The 22265-nt window shown below is 36.7% G+C and overlaps 1 protein-coding gene across 4 annotated transcripts in view; it reads left to right on the plus strand.

The window, feature by feature from the left end:
- Window positions 1-22265, plus strand: part of DPH6 (diphthamine biosynthesis 6) — a 352580-nt gene that overhangs the window by 69650 nt on the left and 260665 nt on the right. For all 4 annotated transcript variants that reach the window (XM_067558060.1, XM_067558063.1, XM_067558064.1 and 1 more), the window contains exons 4-5: window positions 13269-13342; window positions 18999-19117. In XM_067558060.1, coding sequence (XP_067414161.1) covers window positions 13269-13342; window positions 18999-19117 — 193 coding nt within the window. The remainder of the gene's footprint in view (window positions 1-13268; window positions 13343-18998; window positions 19118-22265) is intronic.

Below are 22265 nucleotides of genomic sequence, written 5' to 3' on the forward strand. Positions count from 1 at the left end.
TTGCAAAGCTATTGCATAAATATTCAAGAATATTCAATGTCTGCTTTAAACATTAAAAGTAGTTATTGTCTTTTACTAAGCTCATTTGTCAAGAATACCTTTTTCTCTCAATACATATTTGGTACAATAGTGTATATGGTATACTGACTTAGTCCTTTCTTTCTTTCTTTCTTTCTTTCTTCAACTGTTGTATGCAACATTTCTCTAAAGACAGACATTATTAAGGTGGTGAACAGTTCTGTTTAGTTATATGCTTATCAGTAACCTTTACTCATAATGTGATATTGTCTGAATGTCTTATTTTGTTCAGCTTTCCCTGGCACTGATGAAGCCTAAGGCTGCTGTTTCTTTGAGTTACTGATAATTTTTTATCTGATTAACTGACACATTTAGTTGAAATCAGACACAGCCCTTAGGCTGGGCATGGATTTAATTTAAAAAGTATCAAAGGTTTGCACTGTGCGCTGTTTAATCATCATGTTTATCAGGCAGAGAAAAATTACCGGAAGGACCATAGGGAGAGGGTTATCTTAAGGAGCAGTAGCTTGGGAAATTGATAATAACTACAAGGTAATTTACTGCTAACTTTTACATTCATTAATATAACATTTCCCACTAATAATTACAGTGCATGTAATATACTAATTAAATTGAAAGCATTATCACTAATTTTCTTCTTGCTGAACTCTTGAGTGTGTTGGATAAAGATGTAAAAATGTGAAATTAAAAAAATCACTCCTGTATCAATACTGTTTTAAAGAGAATATTTTGGCTGATGTTACAATCAGTATGGTATGCCAGAGCCTTGTATATGTGGAGATTTCCCACCACGGCTATTCACCACCCTTAAATGAATATCCATTGCTGAAATAAAAAAAATGTGAAATTGAAATCACAATGTACAAAATGTAGAATATAAACTGAAACGTAAAGTAATACATCAGTTGTGAACCAATGTGTCAGCATTACACATGCGTGTGATACAACTGCTTTAACAACAGATTAAGGAATTCTCTTGACAGTTATGCTTTGAGGCCTTTATAGCAATTGTTTAATATTTTTATACTACTTTCTATCAGAAGATATTTTAGAGTTAAAAGTGATTTATGATGCATGAAGCACAATATCTTTGAATTAATATTTATTTATTAAACTATTTAAAAATAATATAATTTAAAACATATGCAGCTTGAAATATGAATTGTACACCTTAATATAAATTGTCATTGTCTAGATCTACATGTTAATCTAGCACTAAGCCTCTAGGGGGATTATTCTTTGTCCATGAATTATATGCATAGGGAATATATTAATGGTTATAATGGGAAATCTAATAATAATATAATCATTTCACCTACAGTGAAAAATAAAGCTAATAATACCTTTGTGTACAGCTAAAATAACGACTTACGCTGCTGCTGAGACTTTTACATCATGTTTGATGAATAGATGTTTTTTAAAGACCAGTGCTGTGTGTGTGATTTTTAAAAACTGTCTGATATTGGTAACGTTAATGGGGAAAAAAGACTTTTAAAAACATTTCAGTAAAAAATTGTGTATCAATTAGTACCTACATACATAGTCTGTCTGCCTTTTGGTGTGTACTGTCTACTCTGGAGATAAGTATTCTGTGAAGTGGTATATCACAGTGGGAATAAGTGTTTTGCACACTGTGCAAATTTTCTAAAGAGGAAACAGAATTATTGCAATAACAGAGCATTAGTGTACCACTGTATTAGCAAAGTAGGTCATGAGTAGAGCTGGTTGGGAACTTTCCAACAAAATGTTTTTTCACTGGAAAATGCTAATTTGTCAAAACTGCAACTTTTTGTGTGAAAATGTCGGTTTCGACAAATCTTTTATAGGGAAGGTTTCTCAGGTTCAGGATAGAATTTTGTGCTCTCTTTTTCTCTGTTTTTTTTTTTTTGCAAACAATTTAGAAAAGTCTTGAATTAAAACTCTAAAATTATCATGGGATGGGAAACCGTTTCCTGCCCAGCTCTAGTCATGAGCCAGTAGTAACTAACACAATTTTTACCATCTTCTAGAAGAACTAGAATAAAGAAATTGAAGCTCTTTCCCTGTTGTTTTGTATGATATTTTTTCCACTCTTTGTTACTTAGTTATTTGACCAGAGAACTTAAAAACATTTTTTCAAAGCTTTCCCAGGTTTGCTTCTTTGGCTGCTAAATTACTCTGAATGCCGGGTACTCAGTCCAGCAGAATCCTTTGACTTGTGGGTGGGACTATGCCTATGCTTAAAGTTAAGCATGTGCTAAATGTTCTGCCAGATTGAGGTAGATTAAATTGGAGGGTAAATTAAGACCAAATGTAGATCATTTTATCAAAGTTAACACAAAACACAATTTACCTTTTCCCCTGTGTTCCCCTCAACCCCCTTTTTAAAAAAAATAATTTTGTTGTGTAAATTTACAGCTCTCAGTCCTTGAGTCCGGAAAACACTGAATCACATGCTTAAGTCCATCCCAATTCAAGAAAGCATGTAAACATATTAAATGTTTTCCTGAACTGAGGTCTTTATTAGCACTATGTTATAACAGTGACTTTCCTAAGCCTAACAGACACTACAAAGCCTAACAGTGATTTATTTTAGTGGTCTTGGAAGATGCTACATAGACAGCTGTAGAACTTGACATTCTCTCTTTAGCTACAGAATGAATAAATCATGACTATTGGCACTGTAAACTTCCATGCAATGCCCCATCAAAATGCCTGAAGCATGGTCAACCTTGAGATGACCATTCGCCACAGCTACAAAATGTCACATTAAGGGCTGCCCATTCAAATAATAATGCTTAAATAAATATAATTAAATATTTATTGTGTTTTATCAAAGCAAAATATTTTAGGAAATAGTACAATCTGTATAGACTGTATACTACCATTTAGATTAGGTATAATATGGTTTTTATTTTCATCTAATGGCTGACGTGTTCTGCTCTTTTGTTATCACTTTCAGGACAGATATAAGTGATCTGTTTAAGAGTGGCACTTGGGCCTTAGTTCCAACTGTTGTGCCTAGGTATTACAGGAGTTTCATAACACTACATGACCTAACATGCTACATATTCTTTAATTCCTTTGCTCAAAAGGGCTGTAAAGTACTGTACAGTGCTCAGAAAAAGGTACTATATGGTGCTCAGAGTACAGGATTAGATTTCTGAAAACTGAATAAATGGGTCTTGAAAGGTACCCTAAAGATTTACACATCTAAGCCATTTCAGTTCAGTGGGTGTGGGATATATGTATAAGAGTAGATTCTAGAGTCGAGGGCTTCTTATGGAGACTACTCTTTTACTAGCACTACTTTTTTACTCTCTTTTAAACTGAGTGTATCTTCAGTTTGAGAACCTCTGCTGATTTCAGGTGTGGTGGAATGGTGCAATTATAGTGAGTGGGAAATCATCAATATTCAAAAATGTATTATATGTTTACATAAATGAAAAATATCATCTGCATTTATATATTAGAAACAAATCTATCAAGTTATCAGTAGGGAAAGAATTCAGTGTCAGAGATACCTCTGCGGCAAATACTGATCCCTCTGTTCACCGTATGTGACTTATATATTATTTGTTTTGGTAAGGAATGGGGAAGAGTGTGTACTATGAAAGAGTGTGGAGAGCCATGTGATAGATGATATGTATAGGTATGGAAATAAATCTGTTTTTGAAACAACATTCTTAATGCTCTGAATTCATTTATACCATGCAAGGTAGTGGGTTTTTTTAATTAAATATTGTCAAGAGTGCAGTTATTTCCTTGGAGACATAAAACTGAAGAGTTAAGGAAAAAATATTAGTATAATGTTAATTTGACAGTACTTAAATAGTCTTGAATATTATGAGTCTCAGTAACGATATCTTCAACATGCATCCTATGTTGAGGGTATGGATGTAAAATATTGTAAGTGTTCTTATGGCAAATTAAATGGGAATTTTCCATAGGGGTTGGGAAAATGCATACTGGAAACACTTTTGAATGCTGCTTTCAAGGCAGCTGCCATAGCTGAACAAGTTTGAACACTATTTATTTCTGTAGACAAAGATTGTACTGGTTAGTTACATAATTCTTCTTTGAATTTTTAATAAAAGCCTTGAAAATGTTATTTTACCTTATTAGCAAGAAATAAAACATTCTTGAAAGAGTATAAAAAGGGCTTCAGACCCTGTTGTATTTCATAATATACTGGTTGCAGTGTGTGTGATTTAATTATGTTGTAAAACAAATAAAATCCTCAAACTGAAAAATATGCAGAATTACAGTAATTATAGAAATTCACAAGTAATATAGGTTCAAAAGGTTATCGCTCACCAACAGAAGTTGGTGCAATAAAATATATTACCACATCTATGTTGTCTTTCTAAAATTTCATGGTAATTTAGTCACTGCACAGAGTAATGTGTCTGTGCACAATGTTTTTCTTTTGGTACTATAAAACAGCACATAAAGGATTATCATCGTGATTTAATCAGTCACAGTGCTGAGGCTGTGTCAAGCTCTCTCTGTTTAATCAGACAGCTCTGGGTGTTGGCCTTTGTGAGGTTTTAAAATGCTTCATATCGCTGATACTCAGTAAAACATTAAAAACCAAAAAAACCTTGAGAAACCTCTTTCAAATAAATAAAAGTAAAATTTTTGAGTCTGGCTTTTTAAACCCCAGTAGTTTAAAGCTGTAATCATCTGTGTTTGTTTACTCTTTGTATGACATAACGTTCCAAGAGTTCACTTCTTCCAGTTTGGGCCTGATTGGTATTTGCCAAAGGGTAAAATTCAAAGATTTAAGAAAGGAAATCCAGTGTTGCTAATGACCACAGAAATTACTTGCATGACTAAATCGTATTCCCAAAAGTTCAGCTTTGTCTTTGCAGTCACTAACTGATCAAAACATTATTATTTGGAGTCTCTTTATTGAAAAGCCTCTCAGGTGAAAAACAATTATTTGATTCAGCAGAAGAAACTTCTTTTTTTTTTTTTTTTTTTCTGAAAAGAAGGAAATTAACAAACTATTTTATTTCACTGTGGTAAAGACTTATTAAAAAATAACAAACAAACCTTTTGTTGATAAATATATATAACATACATTTTTCTCTGTAGAGCATCATGTCATCTAACAGTTTACCAGGGGTCATGGTGATCCTTGTCATCACTGACCATTTTAAAATTAAGATTAGATGTTTTTCTAAAAGATATGCTATAGGAATTATTTCGGGGAAGTACTATGGCCATTGTTGTTCAGGTGGTCCCTGTAGATGACCACAGTGGTCCCTGCTGGCCGTGAAATATATAAATCTGTGAATGTCAAATAATATATTTTCCACCTGTTCTTTTGAAACACCTGATTGAGACTTATCATTTATATGTTAAACTAAGTTTGTGACTCAGCATACTAGCAACGGATGCAGTATAACAATATAGCTAAGAACAATGTTTCAGTTTCTTTTTGTGTTACCAATGGCTGGTTGTCTTTGTTACAGCCACAATGATCATTTGTAAACTGGCTCTTCATTAGATCAGGCAGGAACGGCGATCTCTGCATCATAATTTCCTAGGGGATGTAAGAGAGTTTAGCATTATTTACTGCATAATATCAGTTAACAACTGTGCTGCAGTGAAATTCAACTCCAACAGAAAATACTGAAATGCCTTCTAATGTGGTAAAAGTAATGATCTCTGATCTGAGTTGGATCTAAGGTACATCGAAGACTGGTGGAGGCTGTGTGGTGTGTAAATTAAAGCTGGTATTATTTACGGTGTGACAGAGTAGTTTTTTAATTTAGGTCACAATCCTGTAAGGTGTTCAGCACTCTGGTCTTGATCCATCAAAATTCTACTGAAGTCAAAAGCACTACTTGAATGCTTAAATTTAACAAGTGCCTGCTTTGATGAAATGAGGCAGAGAGCTCAGCATGTTTCAGGATCAAGCCTTTAGTTGGTACTAGTAAAGCTAAGCATTCTAGTGTTCATCTACGTATATATTCTTCATAACATGTAAAATAGTGGATGCTACATCTAACTTACAAACCCATTAATGCACAGAATACTGCTTAAGAGTCAATTAATTCGTTCATTACTGGAATCATTAAAAGTAAAGGTCTGGTTAGACCTTACTTTAATTTCCAGAATGTAACGCTATACTATTGGGTGTCTTCATCTAACACTCATTTAATGAGGAAAATTTTACTGTTCTGATAAGAAAATGAAACATCTGTGTGTTTCTTCATTCACTATCTCCCAGCCTGTGATCCGATCTGCTTTGCTTTTAAAACATTAGAAATACATTCAATATGTTTGAAAAACAAATAAACAGGGAGAGGGCTATCTCTACTCTTACTTTTATTTGAAGTTGAAACTTTGTTGTTTTGGTATCATCACAACTTGGTCTTTTTTGTGGGGTTACATTTAATGCCCGATTCTCTCCTCAGCTGTGCTCCATTACACAACAAAAATGAACTGTATTGAATGAATTGACTTCTCTTTTAGTTCAGTGCCTAGAAACTACAGTGTTGGTTGCCTGCAAAGTTCGTATATCCAGATGTTCTCAAACTATTTAATAATGTGGAACACATGAGGGTAGATCATTTCTCCGCCATTCATATTTGCAGGGTTGCAGAACATCCCTGTGGCAATTGCTTCCATAGAAACGTAATATTGGAAAGAATTTTAATTTTAGGTGTCTTTAATGTGATATGGGTTTGTTTTTTGAAAGAAATTACACATATTTTCTACTTTTCCTATTCACTGTAGCATGTTCTTCTTTTCTTCATCTGCCTGCCTTCCTGTTGCTAGGTCCTTCTCTTCTGTGCATTCTTACGTGTCATTTGGCTCCCTTTGACATGCTGCTCAGTCACCTTGCCCTCTTGTCTCTCTGCTACCCTAGATATAGTTACTAGTTGCATCATTGCTTTTTACCATGAGCATTCCTTTCCCCCTGGTAGGTCAGATGTCTGGAGGTGACTCCTCCTCCTCCTCTTCTGTAGAAGCAGCCCTTAGTACTAGTAGGGAGGCTAGCTCATTCTCATGCCCAACTGCTTTTATAGGCCCTTCTTTACAGTAAAGAGCCCAGCGGTCGGTAGAGACAGTTGGAAACAAGGAAAGAATTCAGAACCCTGTGACCAGGCAGCTATTGACATACTACTAGCCAGTATTCTGTGGGCCACAGTTTGCAAACCAGCCAAATTAGATAGGTAGACCTTGTCTTGAATAGTGATGTTATTGTGTCTTTGAATGAGAGATCATACTCCTGAGTGTGGTTCTATTTCTGATTCCTATCATGTCTTTAAGTTTTGATTTAACTTTAGTTTCAGTGCTGTTAGATGAGTATGGAATAATAGCATTACAGATCCAAAGGGTAGTCTGCATTTAAATCATAACTGGAACCAATTTTAAATTTCTTTTGAACTTTGGGATTTTATTTGTTTTAAATATAGCTCTGTTACTTCATCTATTCTTTACTGTAAGATAAGATAAAGTAGGTCCACAAACGATGTGGAATTATTAATATTGATTGCATTTTCTGTATGTCTTCTGTGTGTTCCATATTAGTAAGGAAAAATTATACCATTAATAATATCCATTTTTAATTACAGTTTGTTGAGGAAAAATGACTGGTGCTGTAAAATTGCATACTGGATTACTGCTCGTCAGTGTATTTTATCATTGGGAAGGATGCAAGACAGAACTTAATCTAAATTCTAATTGACTAGTCAACAACAAATGACAAAAGTAGATTCTGCATTTGCACAGCACATAAAACAAAAATAGCAAATTAATGTAATAAACTCTCACAGTGATGGAAGAATCATTAATAACAGGAGAAAGGATTATAGGGCCTGATTCTGAGTAATGCAGAGCATCTGCAATTCCTTTTGACTTCAGTGGATGCTCCACACCAGTTTGGATCAGCATCTTGGACCTTTTATGGGTAAGTCATGGAGGGACGGTAGACAAAGTCAGGTCAGCCACTGTCATTAGTTATTAACGTATTTGTTTAAGGAATTACATCTTCTCTCACACTGGCACCTTCACAGCTAGATTTGCTGTACAAGATGCACATGCTGCTCCTGTGAAGTAACATTTTGGGGATGCTGTGAAACTGAAGAAAAAATGAGTGACTTAAATTACACATGCATGGGCAGTTGTAAAAGTCAACTAAAAAAATAGAGCCAAATTCTATTGACTACAGTGGAGTTAGGCCAGCAGAAAATTTGATTCATAATGAAGTTTAATTTCCTGTCAGTTTCACACCAATCGATTGGGAATGCAATATATGTAAGCCACTTATTTTTAGCATGTCCATTGTATTCTGATCTGATAACGGCTAAGTTAATTCTCTTCTCTATCAATAAGTTCCATGTCTTTGGGACCTCTGCCAAGAACCTCTGCCCCCAGCAGTCAAAAGAGGATTGTGGATCAATGAAAGTACTTTGAATTGGATCTGGAATTGAATGAGTAGCCATTATTGTGTATATAGCATCAGTGTGATATACACATAAACCTGCCTGACTTTGGAGAAGGCCTGCTTAATGCTGTACAAACTGGAGTGTTTGTGGCTTTCACTTTTAGCTGCCAGTAGACTGCTTAATCTGAATTTGTGAAGTGGATCACATGGCAGAGCCTTTTATGAGAAGAATGGGCAGGCACCTCCCACACGGCAGAAGCTCCAAGACCTCTCTCCCTGCAGTGCTGAAGCGGCGGCAGGCACGCCCCATGGGGCAGAAGCCCTGAGCCGTGGCAGGTGCGTCCCTTAGGGTAGAAACCCTTAGCCCCACCATCCCATCACGGGGCTGAAGCCCCAAACTCCCCACCCTAGTCTGGGAGGTGAAGAAGGGGGGGGAGTGTAGGAGACTCCGCGAGCTGCACTTTAACTGTTAAAGAGCCACATGTGGCTCCCAAGTCACAGTTTGGCCACCCCTGGTATTCTATAACATATTGTATAAACCAGCACTAGATAATACAATTCATGTGTGTCCAGCATATGTGTATATGTTCACTTGCAGCAGTGTCTAACACAATAGTCTACCAGCCTACCTTTCAGTTTCTCCATTGCGATGGATGTGTAGTGTTCATATACTACAAAGAAGCAGCTTTTTTCCTAGGCATGCTTTTCTTGGTGGTTGCCTGCTTCTTAGTGTAGGGTTGTCACTGTACAGTAACTTTTTCTCCTTTCTCATACTTCTGCGGGACTGGCCCTTTTAATCTGGCAAAGACACACAACACCAGCCCTAAAGCATCCATTTTTGCAGCCTACTGCTTGTTTGTGTCTGCCTTTTTTCGAGCCGATAAATAGTCTTTCCTCATGTTAAGTTTCCTTTAGTTTTCTCTTTCTTGTTCCTGGGGAGCTGGCAGTTTCTCACTGTGAAAATTCAGAGTTGGCACTGATTTTCTTATTGTTTCCTTATACTTTCCAGTCTATCTGTCTTCATTTGTTGTTGCTTGTCTTATACTTAGATTGTAAGATCTTTGGGGTAAGGGCCATATTTTGGTTCTGTGTTTGTACAGTTCCTAGCACAAGGGGATCCATGATTTGGTTCTGTGTTTGTACAATTCCTAGCACAAGGGGATCCATGATCCTAGATGATATGGTAATACTGTACTCCTACTACTAATAATAATGGTTACCTTGAAACTTTTAACATCACTAATCCAAAATGTATACATTGGTAACCTGATCGCTCCAAAATATTATTCTATGAGGCATTAGTAACTACTTAAATGTTTCCACTACTAGTAGTCTACTGTATTGGATTAAAGGAAATATGGGCTATTATGTATTTTCATACAGAACAATATGTTGGATATTGGGAAATGTGGAAATAAAATGTTCATTATTGAGATTGCATTAAATGTTTTGGAAAACAGTTGAGAATAAATCTCTTGACATGAGGTGATCCAGGAGAATTGTAAAGGTTCTGTATCTCCAAATCTCAGGTTCTGGAAATGCAGGTGCTTAAAATATGAGGGAAGGAATCTGGACTGGATAGTTACTAACCAATTAACTTCTTGATAAACTCGTTTTAAATTGTCCTTACTCACTGTACTTTTTGACCTGATCCTGTATTTAGTAACCATTTCATGCTACATCTTACACCGTGCTACATTATTTTTGTATTAGCATATGCTGTCACATCTCATTTGAGCAGCAAGACCAGTATGTAACTGTTATCGGGGAAAGCATTGCTAATATTAGATAATAGTTCTTATAGGCAGAGATGCCATCAATATAATTTGACATCTAGATCAAGTCCACTGTATCCACGATACTTCAGAAATAACGGAGTGGTGCGACTCATGAAATAGGAACCTAGGATGAATATTTGTTTGTACAGTATACTTGCTTATATTTTATGCCTTCACTGGCACAATATAATTCCAGAAAAACTGATAAAGGTGCAAGGAAACAGTGACAAGCCAAGAGTAAATTCAGCCAGAATGTAAAGTCAATAGCATGTTGTTGTGAAGTTTTGCCATATTGTAGAGAGCAAGTCATGTCTAAATATATCTCAGTGACTAGGTGTGAAGTAGAAATACACAGTAGTTAGGATAAAGAGAGTAATGTATAATTCATTTTACATAGTGATAACAATTAACGGTTATAAGTCATGCTTTGGATATACAACACTGATATTTTCTTTGCTTTATAGACCTATTGCCTAAAATGTAATTGCAAAGCCCCAGTTTACTGTAAATATTTTTATTTTGGAGCTTCAGACAAAACAATTCACTCAGGTGTTTTCAGTTAAAAAACATGGCACTCTTAGAAATGGTAACTGAAAACCTTAATAATATTAATGAAAATGGAACACACTCACTTCACAACATGAGTTGATTTTCACAAAATAATGGCAAAATAACAGAAAAATCTGGTTGTAAATGTGGTAATGAGCGACGTGTCTTATAGTGGCATCATTCACACTTAGTTCACTAGGTCATTGATCTAGTACTACCCTGTGGATGCATATAAGGCGCAATCACAAAGGCCAAGTGAACTTAAATCATTTGAGAAGTGCATTAATTTATTTAAACTGCAATACTTATTTCAGGATGTAGCCCTATTTTATAACTAAGTAATGCTAACCAAAATGAGAAGCATATACTTTTTACATAAAAATGCAATTTTTCAAAATAATACTTAGCTGCTATACCTAACAAAGCTGTTATGGGGATTAATTATATAATTTTATAAAGTGCTTTGAACCTGACTCCGCTATATAAATGCTACTAGTGATACTAGTAGCAGTACAAGTATCTCACATATCAAAGGCACACAGAACAAAGAAATACTTGATAAAAGCTTTCAAATGTATAGTATACATGTTAAGTACATAAAGACCTAAGAAGGCTCCATGGAAAATTTTGAAAAGAATTCTATTCAGAGACAGTTCTGGTTAGCTTGATCTTAGCTTGATTACGCTCTTTTTTTTTTTTTTTTTGTAATATAGTAATGGACTGGGTGGGCAAGGGAAGTGCAATGGAGGTAATGTATCTGTATTTATAAATGTCCTTTGACTTAGTATTGTACAGGAATCTCAAAGAGAAGCAGGAGGAGCACTGTCTGGATAATAATATCAATGGATAACAGACAGCTGACATAAGATGTAATAACATTATCAATAGTATTACTTCAGAATGTGAGGCGGCATCAAGTGGAATCCCATAGAGCTCGGTATTGAGATCAGTATTACTCAACATTCATTAATGACCTGGAGGAGAATGTAAATTCAGCAGTGATCAAATTTGCAGATGATACAGCTAGGAGATATGACAAATAGAGAGGATTTTCAATCAAAAATATAGTTGGATATGAACAACTTGGGAATTTGGTTGGACTAGTATGAGATGAGAATTAATGTAAAGAAGTATAAGATAATACACTAAGGGAAGGATAATACAGCACAGGGGTAAAATAGGGAATTGTTATCTAAAAAAGAGTTATGAAGAAAGTGACTTGGGGGTAATTATTGATAAGGAATTGACTATGAGTTTTCAATTGAATGTCATGGCAAAAAAGACCAATTTCATTCTGAGATACATATATAGATAGGTATATAGATGGAAGTTTTGTGAGAAAATCTTGCTACAAACTTCACAGGATTGGTACAAGGCAGAGCAACCTCATAGGAGAAATTATACCTTAAAACCATGTTCAACAATGGCAGGAAAACTAACGCAACTCAAGTCAGTTTTATTGGGTGAAAATTTAGGAAAAATACTGCTACTTCTGTTTCAGTAAATTGGTTCTGATTTGAACTCAAGATAAAAAGCAAAAAAACAGATGCTTTCCATGAATCATTTTAAAATTACAATCCTCTTAAAATGTAATGTTTTCTACTATATTTGCAAAACAAGAATATTGACCTAAGTAATTAAAAACAGAAACAATGTCATATGGGAAAACAACCCAGAAAATCTGTTTTATAGCAGAAGCTATCAAAGTCAGCATTTGCTCACAGTTACCACAGATATATCTGCTGTTCTGTGTATGGGAAAAACATAATAATCTCACACTCCGTTCTGTCATAAATGCTGGCAAATACTGTTTAATGATGACCACTGTATCTTGATAAGATTAGTTTGTAGATGGAACGATTTTCCATATAGTGACAGAGGCCTCTTTTAAGGAAAAGTAATGACTAGCTGTACAGTTTTTCCCAGGCTGCAGAGGTTCATTGTTGTGGCATTAGGACTTTGTATGGGAGAAAAGCAAAGAATGTAAAGTAGGGAAAAATCCTCAGGAATCCTCAGAGACTTCCTCTGTGGTGCAAAACATCCCAGCATAGGTTGTAGGAGGGAGGAAACATAATAAGCCTTAATTTGTGCTGTTGGGGGCAAAATGGCAAATTCTGCCTTTCTCCTGTTGGAATGTGTGGTACCAGGCATAATGGAACCAGAGCAGCTACACTGAATGGTAGAAGGAGTTTCAGGAACAGGGGGTAGGGTAGAGCCTGAGGCTTTGCCAGATACACTGGACATTTCCTCTGTAGAGTAGTGGTACTAAGGTAGCAGAATACTGCTCCCTCTGAGGTTGGAGTAGTATCCATGGAACAGATCTGCCATTGCTCTGCCTCTGCAGACATCTGCATTGCAGCCTGCTCAGTTTTTTGCATTAGATACTGGGGAAAGGATTAATCCTTTCTGGTTGATTTTTGAAGTGAAGTACTATGTATTTCTGAATTTCCAGTCTTCTGGGAAGTGTGTGCATTAACGTACTTGTAACACTATTGTTCCTTTTATTTATTTTCCCTAAGGACAAGGAAGGAGTGGAAGGTGTTTCTGTAGGAGCCATTCTTTCTGACTATCAACGAGTTCGAGTGGAACACGTGTAAGAAAATATTCTTGAAAAAGATGTTTTTTAATCAGTGATATGTACAAAACCAACAAAAAAGCTGTAGTATGGAATAGAAACTGGTGATTTTATTCTGTATTTTCTAAGATATCTGATTCATAAAACATGCCAACTGTGCTTTTCTTTCTGTATGTATATCTTGCATATATACTGTGGCGAGGGAGGCCTATTCTGCCCCTGAGGGTCCTGTGCTTTCTTCGGCTATGCCAGTGGTATGGCGGGCTGGGAGCGGGGGGGGGCCCGGTCCTGCGCTCTACCCCAGACCCCAACCCAGGGACCCTGCGAGGAATAGCCTCAAACTGCTTAGTCCAGGAGACCTACTACTTTCCCGGGGTCATCTGTCTGTGGCCCCACTGCTTGTGCTTCCTGGAACCGGGAAGGAGGGTTGTTTCGCCTTCCTCGCCTTGAGTCTCTCCGTCTTTGTGACCCTCCCCTGTCTGGGGTGAGGTTTCCCCACCTCAGCTCCTTCACTCAACTGCCTGAGCAAGCAGGTCCTCCTTCAGGCCTCTAGGCCTACAACCCTTGGGCCCGCCCAGACGGGCTTCTCCCTAGCTCCCGTACCTGGTATTGTGGCAGCCACAGCGATATCACCAAGCTCTGTAGCAGCTCTACTCTGCTCCACTCCTTCTCTCAACTCCCTTCCAGCTGCCCCTGTCTCCCTGAAATGGAGCTTTTAACTGCTGTGGAAAGCTCCTTAATTGGCTTCAGGTGACCTAATTGACTTGGAGTAATCCTGGCTGAATTACCCAGGGAATAAGGATTTATTGAGCCTGGGGCTAATATATATGCCTTCCGGCACCGTGAGCACGGGCGTTTACCTGGCATGGTTCACCCCTCGCCCCGACACCTGCCTCTTTTGCGGCATGAGGGAGACCTTGTCGCACGCTTACCTGGAGTGCGCCAGGCTGCAGCCCCTCTTCCGGCTCTTCCAGAACCCCCTGCTGAGGTTCTGGCTGCACTTTTCCTCACACTTGTTTTTATATGCGCACCCCATCCTTGGCCCCACAAAGTCGCAGGACCTCCTCGTCAACTTTCTCCTAGCCCTGGCCAAAATGGTCATCTATAACACCAGGGAGAGGAGGTTGGCCGGGGGGGCGCCCTGCAACTGTGGGGCCTACTTCCGTTCCCTTGTGCACTCACGCATCTGGGCAGAGTTCCTCTGGGTGGCGTCTGCTGGCTCCCTTGACACATTCCGGGAGCAGTGGGCGCTGTCCGGGGTTCTCTGCTCGGTGTCCCCTTCCAGTTTCCTCGGTTTGACCCTTTGATCCACATGCCCCTTCCTGTTTTTTCATTTGTTGTCCCATGAAATCATTTGAGTCCTGGGTCCGGTGGCTACTCCCCTTAGGCTGGGGGAGGGGCTTTTAGTGGTGGGCGGGCACAAGCCTGCCCACTCCCCCTGGCACTCAAATAGTAGCACCCTTCTATAGCCGTCAGGTCTGGCCCTGTCACAATACCCATAGTGAAATTATAGTAGATGCTATAATAATCTTTTTGATGAATTTTACAGGCTTCTTTTTGCATCTAATCCAATGAAGTTTTTCAGAGTTTTGGCACTGATGTAATGGGAGTGGTTTTGGGCCCTTTGTTTTCACTGACTTTTCTCTGTTTCAGCTGGAGGATTCAGTAGTCCCAGGGAACAGTAGATTCATTGCTCAATTCCAAAATCTGGAATTGGCCAAAATAATCTGGTGATCACCAGTTAACATTTTTCAACTGAAATTTCCACTAAGGACAGAAAATAAAAATGATCAGAACCATAATAAATATAACTTTGACTCACAAGAATCTGAAAACAAAGAACTATTGTAAAACATACCAAGCTTATCCACTGATTCATCGTACTCTCCCAATAACCAGCTGAATCTAGCATCTCCTGAACGATGATTAGGAGTTAATAGTAAAAGCACAAGATCTTTTTCAATGAATAAAATAGATGGGACACCTGATATTGGCTGTACTCCCATTATTTCCTTTTGAAGATGAGCCAAAACTTGCCAAAGATCCCAGTCTGTCACAGATGTTTTTTAATAATTAAAAAAAATCATTAAGTAGCAACTTGCATTCCTCATTTGTAGTTGGAAGATTCTTTTAATCTGGGTGTACCATAACCCCTCTTGTGAGATTTTCAACAAAGATAGATTGTATCAAGATACACTTGCAAATATACACACCCTAGCAACATGTACAAGACTTGTTGTGGTTTGCTGGGCTTTTAAAAAGTCTTTTTGCAAATAAAACTCTTGGGGCTGTGGAAGGAGAAAAGTGTAAATCTTAAGCATGAGGGTCAGAGTTTTGGGTAAAGTGAGGAGTAGGACTGGGGTCAAAATATCTGCTTCCATGGCTGCAAAGAGATGAAATGCTAGCTCTTCCCTGGTTAAGGTTAGACTAATGAAAGTCACAGATATGCTAGAGTGCAGTTAGTATAGTGCACTTAGTCTCACAGCCTGTCCTTTGCATCCATGTCTGTCATGGGTAGTGAATGCTAGTGGGCTAGTTGTGATTGTCAACACCTCTGTTAGGGAGAGAAGGGTACCAGTTTCTCTTAGAGAAGCTGTGTTGTGCCCTCTGCACAAGAAAACAGCACTTGATGCTGACAATCCGGGAAATGACCAGTATTGCATGATCCATTTTTTGTTAAAATCATAGAGGTGTCTCAACACAACTTTTTCTGTGTACCTAGTTGTCTCAGATCTCCTTGATCCTTGTTAGTCTAGTTACCGACTTGGGTATAGAATTTAAACTGCACAGGATACACGGGTTGATAATCTCCTCCTAGCAGTAGACGAAGATCAGGTGTCTGTGCTGATACTTGATTCTGCCAGGAGCTTTTGATATAATTGAACTTGTGTGTTGGAGGCCCAGTACAATTTGAATTGTTTGACCACTGTCCTCCTTCACTTTTTTGAAGATGGACACTATATTTGCCTTTTTCTAATCATCTGGGACCTCCCTCACCCATCATGAGTTTTCAAAGATAATGGCAAATGTCGCTGCAATCACATGAGCCAGGTCCCTCAGCACCCTCGGATGAATTCTTCCGGCCCCATGGACTTGTGCATGTCCAGCCTTTCTAAATAGTCCTGAATTTGAACTGGAAGAGTAGGTTATCTAAGTATATGTATAAGTACTCAATGTAAATGCTTGACTTACACAAAGTGAGTAGTATTTTTCCAACATTTTAGTCAGTAATGACCAACTATCATTTCATAACTTAAGGAAGTTTTAAAAACTAAAGACATTCTAAGAAAAACAGAGTATAAAATTCTCTCGTCACATTCAATCTGGGAATATCAGAATCCTTAGCTATCCGGTTCATAATATAATGGTCTATTTGTGAAACCCCACAACATTTTAAAATTAAAAATCATATATCCCTCTCATTATCTGTGTCTGTCAAATTAGATCATTAAATACTTGCTTGCTAATCCCTCCAAACAAACTGCATTTCCACATACATAAACATGTTAAAATATTGCTCCAGAAGTTCTGAATAATTTGGAACAGAGTGTTATTGTGGTAGGATTTGTATCTTGATAACCAAGATACACTGCAAAATGAAAATTTAGGAGTGAAGATTATCTTCCAAAGTGAGAATCAGTTTGGGGCAGTCAGAGTATAGCTTGTAAAGAATATTTTGTACAATAAATATTTTTGAGTAGATTATAGTTTGAAACCTTTTCATGTGGTGCAGATTCATAAGGAAGTTTGTTCTTTTGTTTTATATTTTTACTCGTTATGGTTAGGCGTATCAGTAGGATGACTCTGTTTCATGTTACCCGTTACATATTTTGGAAGGTCCAGTGAAAGCATTTGAGCAAGTTAGTTTGCATTGAGCCCAAGGTTTTCAGAATGGGTGCCTAAAATTAGGCTGCTAACTCCATATTTAGGCACTTAAATAAGGGGCAGAATATGAATGTATGAACTTATCTTTGAGCATCCAAATATTGGTCTTTATTAATGGTGCTTACCTATTTAAAAAAAGAAAAGAAGAGAGAACCTATTCAGTCCAAAATAATTTTAACTAATTTCAAATCCACCCCAAAATATCAACCAACCAAAAATGACTGCTCTGTATTTGAGCACTTTAGAGGCTGTGAGTAACAAACCGATTTGTGTTTCATTCATTTTGCCCTCACCAATGGTTAGTATACAGTTGCTGGAAATTACAGAGAAAAAGTAATAGAACCTTGCTAGTTACATACTTTAATCTACCAAAAATATTCCAACCTCCCAAAAAATATGTAATAGCAGACAACTTAGTTAACTGCTGAATTGATAAGACTTCATTATTTTTACAAAATAAACAATAGAACAGTTAGGCCAATGTTTTTAAAAACTGTGGGTGGGAGTTTTTTCAGGAAAGCTCATTGATGACCTTACTGCTTGCATTGAAGTCAATCATCACATGCAGTGGGAACAGAGATAGGTAAATGCTGAATTCTTTTGAGGATCCCACATGCGGTGCCTACATTTTGTATTCTAAATCCATATTTAGGTTCCTGATACTCAAGTTGTCAAGCACCCAACAACTGCTATTTACTTGGCTGCTGGGTGCTCAGCATCTTAAAAGTCAGGCCACTTATTTAGACGCCTAAATATTTAGGTGCCTAATTCTAAGCAGACAAGCTGGCTAATGTAATATATTTTACTGGACCAACTTGAGTTCTTGAAAAAGACAAAGTTTTGAGCTACACAGAGCTCTTTTTCAGGTCCCCTATTCCAGGCACACATTTAAAAACAATCCTAATTCTAATATGCTATCACATGTTAGATAATTGAAATAATGGTAATTGACAAAATAAGTGTATTTCATGTGTAACTTGAGTAGTTCCATTGATTGAAGGGAACTGCTCATGTGAGTAAGGTTATCCATGTGTTCCTGTTTTCAGTGTTTGGGCCTTAATGAACAAAGTCCCCTTGCTTTATTTTTGTTTTTATCCACTTTCTCACTAATTCACAAAATGTAGTAGTTTGCAATTGGTTTTTCCCTGTCAGTAGTGTGAATTGGTGATAGTCTAATGTCATAAATACAAATGCAATTTAAAGAGCATATATAAACCAATAGTACAAGTGTAAGTACAGCAGGTAAAACTAGTTTTCTTGGGTTGGTATTTTGAATCTCTAGTACAGATTCTATACTCACCCTATATATGGCAATGCAATTGATTCCAGAGTATAACAAATTCAGAATATGCAGTGGAGATCAGCTCTGTGCATTCCACAGAGAAGCAACTTTGTCCTTAATATTGTGGACAGAAATATACCATCTTCTGCATTTATATAGGGTTATGTATGTGAAGTTTTGAGGCTTAATTTTCCTCTTGCATATACTTAATTTACACCAGTGTAACATTATTAACATCTGATTTATTCAGGTACAATTAAAATCAGAATCAGGTCCTTTAGTTTTCTTTTTTCATACAGCGCACATATAAACTGTACTCTATAAAAGATGACATGTTTTTATTAAATCCATTATGATAAAATATTGAAGGTACAGAAAATAAACATGTTTAATGGTAGGACTCCCAAGAAATGTGTTATGTTTAATGTTGAGCAAATTGTTCTGTGGAAAAGAATATAACAATTGGAATTCACCCAATATTTTGTCTTTATTTTTTCTTTTTAAAAGGTGTAAGAGGCTTAATCTGCAGCCTTTAGCTTACCTTTGGCGTCGAAACCAGGAAGCTTTGCTCAAAGAAATGATATCATCTAACATTCAAGCCATGATCATAAAAGTAGCAGCTTTTGGTAGGTATCCAAATTATGAACAGCGCTTTATGTTAACACTGTGGTAAACTTAATTTGTTAATGAGCAGCTGCAACTGCATAGCAAGAAAAAAGAAAAGAAAAACTCTATTTTGTAATTTAAGGTGAAAAACACTAATATGAACAGGTAAAGAGAGAGAGCTTTTAAAATGGGTATTGCCAGAGTATGACAATATGTCTGAACAATTAATGGAACCTGTAAGTAATACATAATATTCACAGTAGATTTTTGTAGCTTAGTCATTAAATTCCTTCAGTGATTCCCCCCCTCCCCCCCCAAGTAAACGTACATATATAATGCAGCGGTTCACAGTACAGTCATTCACAGGGAATACAAATTGGTGGTTAGAGATGGATTCAGAATTATAAAATATCACAGAAAGTTCAACAAAGATTTAACGAATTAACATCCTATATGATATAATGATACTGGGACTTAGAGAATTTGTATATCAGCAGTCTTTAAATTTGTGAAGCTGATAACACATACTAGGTGATGTGTCACTGGTGTTTTTTAAAGAATGACAGTTATAGTTTAGTTGTTTGAGTAAATCAGAGCTCAAAATCAACATATCCTTTGACTTTCATTGGCAATAGTGTAAAGCGTGATTTTTATATTGAAGCAAGCCATTGCAAAAGATGACCTGAATGTTTGCAGAGACAAAAGATGTACCCAAGTGGACTATTAAAGAAAGCTTTATTGAATGGCACATGTTCTGTAACCATACAGAAGCAGATGAGAACCTTATTAATAGAATAATACATCATCTCCAAATTACAGGTCTCTAAGCAGTTTTTCATGTAAATGTATCAGATGAGGTATAAGTATAAAATGTGAAAAAAAAAAATCCTTTTTGGAGGGGATCACTAGGGTTTTGTGGGTCATTACACCAAAGAATGGCCAGTATAATAGAAAAGAGTCAATATTATATGGGTGGATAAAAATATATGTCTGATAAATTGGCTTGTATAACCTTGGTGTGTGACAGGTCTTACATTCAGCATATAAGTGACACTTACACGTTAAGTGTCTAATGCCTTTTTCTACTTCTTTAAATACCTTTTTTAAAAACAAAGGGGTAATTTTGTGGTGTAATATTGCTTAACAGTTATGTAGAGTAAATTTAATTGTTTATTCAGAACCTGGTTTGGAACCACTATCACTTTCTTGAAAAAATTGATTTTTTTTAAATGTATTTTCTCTTTTGAAGTTCTTTCAGCTTCAGCTGGGTTGCCTTGTCACAACCCTTTAGTTTTACAGCACTTGCTAGGATGGTCTCATTTCATTCTTCTCAGTGGATCTTTCAGTGCTGTTAGCATTATTAAAATGACTAGAAACACAAGACTCTGTCATTCACTCACAGTTTACATGAGATGTTCCCATTTTTAATAGCATTTTCTCCTCTGGTGGGGTGATTGGGTACAATATATAAGAATTAACTGCCTCACTTCCTCTTGTCAAGCCCTATCTTTTAATAAAGAAAAAGACTCAAGATCTTTTATTTAAAAGGAAGAAAGTTTCCAGCAAACAGAGAAGGGATGTTGCTTACATTTTTACAGCGCTTATCTCAGTGCGAGACAAAAGAATAAGATTAACTAATATGCTTTTTCAGAACTAAGTAATTTTATGTCACCAACTGAACTTTGTTTCATTTGTTTTGCTCATAAGCAGTTCTCTTGAACTGTATACAATTCAGTACTTCTTACAAAGAGTTTGAATGAAAATAATTTTTAGTTTATAAACCAAAATCAATTTAAAAATACATTAAAAAGTGGTAAGACCTGAGTGATTCAGAAAGTGACTTCAGGGGTGACATCGTTGGTGACCTGTATCATCCCTGAAGCAAGATAAACTTGTCTTTTGTATCTCAGATGCTTTTAAAAAGTTAGAACTGACTGGTTAGTGCACAAAGAATGCTTTGTGGAGTGTTCATTTAAAGAGCAAATACCGTAAATAGTTGTAGATAGTAATTAGATAGAAAATCACTGCTTCCCTCCCCCTTTTTTTTGTTAAGGTAAAAAGTAAGATCTTATCAGACTCAATTTCTCACCTGCCTCAGGCAGTCATAATTAGATGTAAGCAAATTTAATGGAGCTTATGTGCTCTAGGGCCATTCTGCAGTGCTTTAATAATTGCATGCTTTATTAAAGTAAGTTTAAGGTATGAAGGCTGTTTAACATATCAGGTGGCAAAGAAGTTAAAGATACAGGTTACCTATTTGCCTTCTAGTTTAATAATCAAAGGCGCTTTTAAGCCAAATTGCTATGAATGTATTTAAAATAACAGACTTAAAAGCCTGAGAGGTGATGCATTAGATGGTATACTGTACAGATGTTAAAACAACAAGCAAGTCAGGTAACTTGAGCTTGACATTCATCAGCATTGGCATGCCCACACACCCTCGTCTGTCCTGTTTTCCATTAATTTAATGCTAGGATTGAAAAGCTAAAAGGCTGTAGGTTTATGTAGACAGCACATATTTATACAAGTCAATGAGCATTAATTTAGTACATTTCCTTATATCCACCTTTACACATTTTCGACTGGCAAGGCTAACAGTATTAGAGTTTTCCATTTTGGAATAGTGTGCTGCGCCACTCCAAACTATGAGAGACCAAATGCTTTCACTTATGTGCAACAGGAACACCATTACCAGTCATCAGCCCCACGCATAATGTATCTTCATGTCTCTTTTGTTATATGTTAGTCAGTGTCAGTTTGTCACAAGGCCAAAGCTTAAAGTGAGTTTATTTCAGAGGTGCCAATAATAAGAGATAAACACTCCATAACCCTGCAGCAGATGAAACTAGGAACAGCAGAAAATTGTTTAATCAAATTTACCTCCAGCACCTTCTTCATGTTGTCCAGAGCTGCCTGTAACTGTGTGATGGGATTTCCTTAAAGTATTTCCACTTGAACTGAAACCTTAGCGAATTAAAATGATACAGGTTAGTTAGTATAACCTGAAAAGTAGCTGGTAATAGCTGCCTTTATCATACAGGAACCTTTACCACAAGATCCTGTTATATCAATTGTCCAAAGGAAGCAAATTAAACAGAGTATAATAAAGGTTCAGCATAATCATGAAAGGCCTGATTTTGATGCCTTCACTCAGACTAGACTTCAGTT

The sequence above is a fragment of the Emydura macquarii genome, unplaced genomic scaffold, assembly GCF_026122565.2.
Source record: "Emydura macquarii macquarii isolate MOO-44397 ecotype Brisbane River unplaced genomic scaffold, CSIRO-AGI_Emac_v2 contig_1876, whole genome shotgun sequence".
NCBI lineage: Eukaryota > Metazoa > Chordata > Testudines > Chelidae > Emydura > Emydura macquarii.